The following is a 7911-nucleotide window of genomic DNA, read 5'->3' on the forward strand; positions in this document are numbered from 1 at the left end:
AACAGAGCACACACACCTCGCTGCAGACCAACACACACACACACACACACACACACACACACACACACACACACACACGTGCTCGCTGTGTGCTGAGCAGGATGGGATGTGAAGGCCTTTGACCCGACGCAGTGCCTTCGGGCCCGGCGCTGTCGCCCGGCATTAAAACCCGGGACGGCGCAGCCGAGCGCGAGCGCTTATCTTTTTTTAAAGACGAGTGGGCGATATTTTTATCCCTCATCACGGAGGAGACGGCCCGCCTCCGTTTACAGACCCACTAATCAGCTCGGAAAAATAAACAACAATAAACAAAAGAAATGTGAGCGAAGGCGCCGAATTTAGTCTGTTCCAGACGCTGGCGCTTCTGTAGGACGCAGGCAGCTGTGGAGAGGAACAGCTGAGGCTTCACGTTTCATCAGCGCTCAGCGAGAAGCGTGTTCGTCTCAAACCTCAGAGTCGTCTCACAAAGTTTCCTGATCAGGTTCCTCCTCTGACACCAGGAGCATCATCATAGCAATGGGTCATAATCAGCCACAGAGGTCCGTCTGTCTGCTTCCAGCTGCTCTGATGGGAGAATGATCTGGTTGAGCTGCTGGTGTCTGATTGTGATCAGAGATTTAGTTCCTCTGCAGTGGTGATCACGTTTTTTTTATTGTTTTATGACATTTTATGGACCAAATATGTGATTTGTGTTCTTGCCTTCATCTGAAACCTCCATTGCTCAAAAAACTTTCCTTTGCACAAGCACATAACTATCACTGTGGTAAATTAGAAAGTCACCTTTACTGACTGACTTGAGCTCCACTGAGACGACACCAGAAGGATAATTACAGCAATAGTTAATAATCAGCCACAAAACTCCGTCTTCTTCTGCTTCCAGCTGCTCTAATGTGAGATTGTCTGATTTAGCTCCTAGTATATGACTTTAAAAATGAGTTTTTGGCTTCTTAATTGTTGATCAGACATTTTATAGATTAAATCAGTAACTTTTTTTGTTTTCTTGTCGTCATCTGAAGCCGCAAACTTTTCTGTTGCTTGAAAAACTTTTCCTCCACAAGAACACAACTATCATGGTGGTGGATCAGAAAGCAGCCGCCGTTACCGTCATGACTCCTTCACATCAAATAATCAGAATATTAACAAACTTTATTTCTATACCAGTTCCAAACTGCTTAACGAACAGTTAAAACACACAGAACATGACCTACAATCTGAAGAGAAGACCGTAAGACGTTGGTCAGCCTGATGAGAGCAGCGACGGTTCATCAGTCACGTTGTCCATCAGTCCAGCTGCTCCCATGTGCCATGTGTAAAGGTGTGCTTCTGACCCTGTATCTCACTGCTGTCTGACTGATCAGGAGCTGCAGGCGGCTCAGTGTGGTTCAGAACCTGCTGCAGGTCTCCCTACAGGGTTTGGGATGTGATCCCTGTGCAGGCTCTGTGTAGACCTGATAGAAGCTCTCTGCTGAAGCTCTGAGGATCACTTTGACCTGGATGACAGACATTATCAGTTACTGGTCCTCTTGAATGCTAATAATCAATAATACAGACCTGGTCCTGGACCGATGGTGGGTGATCAGACTCATGGCTGGGTGCTCTCCAGGAGACTCCGGTGAAGTCTTTGTGCTGCTGCTCTGTGTTTGTTGTTGTGCTGCATGGTGGTGATTGATATGATGTGCACTGAAGGCCGCTCTCTCTCTCTCTCTCCTCCTCCCCAGCGGCCAGCAGCAGTTGGCTTCAGGAGCACGTCGCAGATCTGAGTCGAAGGTAAGAACATCAGCAGTGGTTACTCCTCTCTGCTCCTGCTGTCGCTCTGCTTCCTCCATCAGCAGGTCTCAGGCAGGACAGGGAGGGTCTGCTCACAGCGTTCATATGCTGAGTTAAAGCTGCACCGTCTGGCCACTGAACAGCCCCTGAAAGGAGGGAATCAGCTGTTCCTGCTGCTCCATACGTACAGAGAACCGCTCTCATGATGATCCGTCTGATGGGATCCAATCAGGTTAACGATCCCTGATCAGACTTCAATACAACCACGTAGAGTTTGTTCCACATGCAGCAGAACGAGCCAGAACCAGGAGAGAACAGGAAGACTGATGGCTGAGCAGTTAACCTGTTATTACCCCCATCAGGATGTTGATCCGCTACATGAGCTGATCAGGATATTGATCAGCTCATGTAGCGGATCATCTGCTTTCCTTCCTGCACTGGAGCAGACCAGAGGATTGACACTGAGAACAAGTGTTTAGCTGTCATGTGTGAACAACCAGCATCCTTCATGTAGGGACTGCTTTTCTATTTTGTTAAATTAACTGTTAAAGTCACAGAAAACCGGATTAATTACACGTTAACTCGTTAAAAACAGACCAAACTGTAAAAATTCTCCTCCTCAGAAACTGGATTTTTACAAATAGTCATTTTTTAAGTTTTATTTTTACAGCGTTGGACAATAAAATCCCACAGAGTGATTGTTTTTTGCAGTTATATTAATTAACAGTCCTGTTGTTTCACAGCTGTTTCCTGTAAAAATTCTATTTATTAGGTATTAAAAAAGAAGTAAATCAGTATTTAAACTTTAAAGTATTTATTTAAATGCTCACCGTCTAAAAAACAAACCCAAAGCTGTCAACAATGTTTAAAAGTCTGTAGTTTTACATAAATAATAATCTGTTCTTTCACAACGTGTGACTGTAGAATCACAGATTTAATCTGTTTTAAACTTCTAACGATATCATTATGTTGTAATCTATTTGTCATTATTTGATCAGGTTTCTGGTTTCTGTGGATGTTTTAATGTTTTACCGCCTCATGCTGGGTTTTCTACTAATTTGGTTTTTATCACTCAAAAGCTTCACAGTAAAAAAAAATCAGTTCAGTTGAGAAACGTTTTGGCTTTTTTCTATTTTCTGATTTACCTCCTGGACAGATCCAGCAGAACCTCCCCATCACTGTACAGTCATCTCACAGCTCACACATGTCACTGAAACACACAACATGATGGAGGTTGGAGCAGCTTTCGTCCAGGTGTGCTCACAGGTACACGTGACCTTCCTCTGAGGTCAAAGGTTACTGTAGGTCAGCGGGCTGCAGGGAGCCGATTGGCTCATTGATTGAGCTTCTCAGAATCAGCTGCTGTTTCCTCGAAAGTTATAACGAGCTGATTGATCACCTCCGAGGCTCGTTGTTGTTGATGCTGTTGTTGATGTTGTTGTTGATGCTGTTGTTGTTGTCGATGTTGTTGTCGATGTTGATGTTGTTGTTGTTTTAAAGTTGTGGTGGGTTTTGCAGCCTGACTTTAACACTGTCGTCATGTGAGGGGATTTCTGTCCGTCGTGCTCTCGTCGTTCTGAACAGACAGGATGTGTATGAATTAGTTTATTTAAGGGCTCTTATTGTGAAAATCCACATAACTGTGTTTTGAGATCGTCACAGACTCGGAGGTTGAAACCAGAAGCTGCTTGTTGGGCCGTTGATGTGGACAAAACCAAACATTCAGGAGAGCATTGGTTCTTACAGATCAAAGACAATCGATCTGTCGATCAGCTGATCGATCGGCGCCGTCATTTTAATGTGACAGATGACGACTTGGCAGTTTAACCACAAAAACCAAACATGAAGCTGAGGAGATATATTGATCTTAGACTTTGTGTTTGCTGGCTTGGACTTCCTGTCCTGCGTCTGGCTGCACTGCAGATGTTCCTGTCGGTGTCTGAATGCTCCAGCGCTCACAGCTGCTGCTCACCCGATATGTCCGACTGGAAGACGATACTTTGCACCAGAATATTAAATTCTGTCGATGCAAAGTGTTTCTGCACAGAGCTGCCGGCGTTTTCTGGTTCCTGCACCGTTCTTTACCCGTCAGGAGGAAGCAGCCTCTGAACACGCTGCTGATGTCGTCAGAACGAGAAGCTGCAGGTGTCCACGCTGAGATGTTTCACCTTTAATTAAATGCGTAGCGGTAACACACACAGATACGTACCGTAGAGGCTTTTTTCTGAACACTTCCTGTAACACGGCTGGTTAAGGAAATAAAACTCCAGCAGCTACCAGGAAAAGTCACTGATGGCTATCTTCATCTTCCTCCTGCACTGAAACCACTAAAGTCGTCTTCTTCAGTGTCTTCAGGAGCTGAACAGCCTCAGAATCACTTCATCACTTCCTCAGTCTCTCTGTCGTCGTCGCTCTCAGCATCACTTTGGTCTCCAGGTGAATTCATAAAAATCCATAAATTATCCTCATCGTTGTTTAAGCCTCAGCGTTCAAAGCGTGTGAAAGAAGTAGGAGCTTCTAGTCCAGACATTACGGTAATATGATAATAAAATAATCAGTAGATGATTTAACAAGTTAACTGAACTTTACAAACTTCCTCCACATCGACGGTCTGTGTTTTTATCTTTTATGTTTCAGCAGGAAATCACATCATTTTTACTGTTTAAATTAAAACATAAATTATTTCACATATAGTTTCTGTAATTTGAAGAAAATGATGATGATTAAAAATTAGTTTTTCTGTTCTGCTCAGAAGACGTTTCTGGTTCCGTCCGGTTCTTCCTGTTGTTGTTGTTTCTGTAGAGCTGCAGGACTTTGTGTTGTGAGTAAACAAACGCACATCAGCTGAAGTTAACGAGTCAAACACACGTTTACACGCGTCTGTACACGTCGACTCACAACATAAACACGACACGGACACGCCTTCGCATCACTCTGTTATGAAACACGCTGTGGGATCATTTCATCACCGGGAGTCCTTTACATCCTCCTCGGCGTTGCCACGGTAACATATTGACTGACTGTGCAGCAGCCGGCTGCTCGGTGTTGTGATGAATATTACATCCCATATCTGAGCTGTGTAACGTTCATGCACACGCACACACACACACACACACACTCTCGCACACACTCGGCGTCAGCAGCTCAGTCGGTGCGAGTTACTCGGGGCGACAGCCTGGAGAGTTTGTGCAGCAGAACTGAGCCGTGATTGGCTGAGAGGGCAGAAGCGAACAGGACGTCCCAGCCTAGTTTCCACTCTGTGGCTGTGTGTGTGTGTGTGTGGCTGTGTGCGTGTGCGTGTGCGTGTGTGTGTGTGTGTGTGTGTGCGTGTGTGTGTGTGTTGTAATGGCCCGTCCCCACTTAACCTCAGCAGGGTCTGGGGCCAACTGGGTTACATAAAGCCTGCTGCTCCGTGGCCTCAGCAGCACCAGCCTGAGCTCAGTGGAGGCTGCCGTCAGCGACAACACAGCTCACATTCAGAAAGCACCACAGCCAGAAAGATTTACCACATCTGGACTGTTTGAATCAAATCCTCGTCTTCTAGTCTCCTCAGTCCAGGAAGAAACCAGAACACCCTCATGCTTCCTGTTTACCTGTAAAGATAAGTCTGGCTTTGTCCAGGTGAGGAGGAGACATCAGACCTCATGTTTATTAAAGTCAAAAACTGATCACCTTCAGCAGGAGCTCCTGAAATCATGACGCAAACCTGAAAGAACTTAAAAGGAGCCTCCAGACTGTCGCACTGTTTCTACGGAGCAGTGAGAGCTCCAGATTACAGCAATAAACCAATAAAAACATAATAAAATAAAAGAAGAATAAATGAAATAAAAAATAAATGATGTGGCAGTTTAATAAAAAATGAATCCATGAAAGAAAAAGCTGATAAAAGTAGAAATATAAAGACAAATACAATAATACAAATCATGATCATTTATTTATTCATTCATTTATTTTTATTCATTTATTTTTCTTTTTTGTTATTTGTTTCATTTTTATTTGTTTTCTTAATTTTTTTATAATGTAGCTTTAAAGCAAACCTTTATGCTGCCACCTTATTGTTGTGCTGATATAAAGCCCTGCGTGGAAACACCAGACGTACCATCAGTTTATCTTCTGTCTGCGAACATCTGATAACCGAATAAATAAAACTACACATGATGAGACTCCAGATGAGCCGTCGGTCGGTCCTGTTGGTCCGGCCCGTGGATCCTGGAGAGCTGCTGCTGCAGCTACAACACTAACGTTTACAAAACGTTTGTGTGTGTAATCCTGCTCTGTGGTGGATGAACACACACACGGGTCACATGTCAAATGATATCAATGCATCAGCAGGATTAGAGGAGCGCTCTGGACTCCCTCAGCGTCTCCTCCTCCTCCTCTGCTTTCTCTGCAGCGTCTCCTCCTCCTTCTACTGAATCGAGCTCTGATGCTGCGTTTAAGGCTTTAAAGGTGTGTTTTGTGATGTCAGCCATGTTTCTACTCACCTCTCCGGTTATCCAGTCCTCCATGGAACCAGAACCAGATGACATTAACCTTTATTCGTCCTGAACCTGGACCAGGTACCGCTCAGATGAAGGAACATGACGTAACAGAAGAAATGCAGGAAAGCAGTCAGATGTCAGACTGATGCATTGGTGACATACAGGAAGTTCAAACCAGGTCAGAACAGAACCCGATGCTGCAGTTCTGCCGAGCTGATCAGTGGTATCACACGGGAGCAGCTAAATACTGCACACATGAGAAGGACTTGACTTACTGGGCTAGAAGTAGAGAGTTAGAGGCCAGAAATCATTAAAAAGTAGAATATTGTGAAATATATTTGTAAAACAAGCTGGACCCAACATGTGCAGAACTGTTCTGACACAGCTGTGACTGGTTCTGGACATATAAATGGTGGCTCCACGTACGACAGGCTTCAGACCTCTGCTCTGTGTGAACACTGGCTGCAGTCCAGACGAGAGTTCTGGTGAAGGACCGGTCCAGCTGAGTTTCTTTGCAGGAGTTGCTCAAACAGTTTGTTTTGGTGAAATCTTAAACGAGACGTTCAGAACAGATGGATTGTGATGAAACATGGTGCCGATAAGTTCAGACTTGTTGAAGTTTTCTGACAGAACGACTGGTTCAGGTTCATGTCCAGTCATTCTTCTGTCTGTGTTTGACTGTTTCTGGTTCTGAGGACGTGATCCAGCCTCCTGACTGGATCACAGGCTGTTGGCTTTAACCTGCTCAGTGCACACGCTCTGGTTCTGGACATCTGTTCAGTATGAAGTCCGTTGGTTTGGATTAAATCTCACAGTTCTGGTTCCTTTACTTGGCAAAACCAAAAGTCACGATTGAACGATTCAGGTTCTGTTTTTATGTTCTGGTGGATTAATGGTAGCATCTGGACCTGCTTGAGTTCCTTGAAGACGTTCCACCTTCATCCAAGAGGCTCCATCAGCTCTGACTGACTAGTTGGGAGTTCCACATCCTGATATCCTGAAGGAGACATTAACACCTGAGTTTGGGTTTTAATTGGAGGTTTGTTGCTCCTCCCCCTCGTTATGTGGGTCGTTAGTGCTCCTCCTGCCACAGTGGGGTTCATTAGGATCTCTGTGGATAGGTATGGATGTGGTCTCCTTTATTTAATCCAGAGTTTCAGACAGATGTGTGAACCGCTGGAGCCTCGTGCAGCGGCTGTCAGACGATAGCGGAGAGCAGGACCAGACAGGAAGCCTCGTCCTCTGCATGAATCAAGAAGTCCCGCGGGTGGAGGAGGAGACAGCACGATGAATGTGGGAACCCAGCGGCCCGGCCGTCTGAATCACTGCTCGGCTCTGGACTCCAAACGGAGGCTCGGTGGGTCGGGAGGAACACACGGCGTCCTGCAGTGAGTCACCACGTGTCCCACAAACATCTGGTCCCAGCAGGGCTCCGTTATTCACCGTCTGAGGGTCGGTCTGGATGACACCGAGCGCTGACCTTCACCATGTCGTCACAGGAAACACGTGCTGCTGAAGCTGCTGCTGATGGTTCTGATGCTGATGGTTCTGATGCTGATGGTTCTGATGCTAACCCACTCAGCTCCTCCTGCTCCTCCTGCTGATGCTAACCCATTCAGCTCCTCCACGTCCTCCTGCTGATGCTAACCCACTCAGCTCCTCC

General features: G+C 45.6%; 1 protein-coding gene across 1 annotated transcript in view; it reads left to right on the forward strand.

The window, feature by feature from the left end:
* Positions 1-7911, forward strand: part of slc30a6 (solute carrier family 30 member 6) — a 77555-nt gene that overhangs the window by 56382 nt on the left and 13262 nt on the right. Inside the window, 1 exon segment of the mRNA XM_008293843.1 lies at positions 1719-1767. Coding sequence (XP_008292065.1) covers positions 1719-1767 — 49 coding nt within the window.

The sequence above is a fragment of the Stegastes partitus genome, unplaced genomic scaffold (assembly GCF_000690725.1).
Source record: "Stegastes partitus isolate 25-593 unplaced genomic scaffold, Stegastes_partitus-1.0.2 Scaffold915, whole genome shotgun sequence".
Taxonomy (NCBI): Eukaryota; Metazoa; Chordata; class Actinopteri; family Pomacentridae; genus Stegastes; species Stegastes partitus.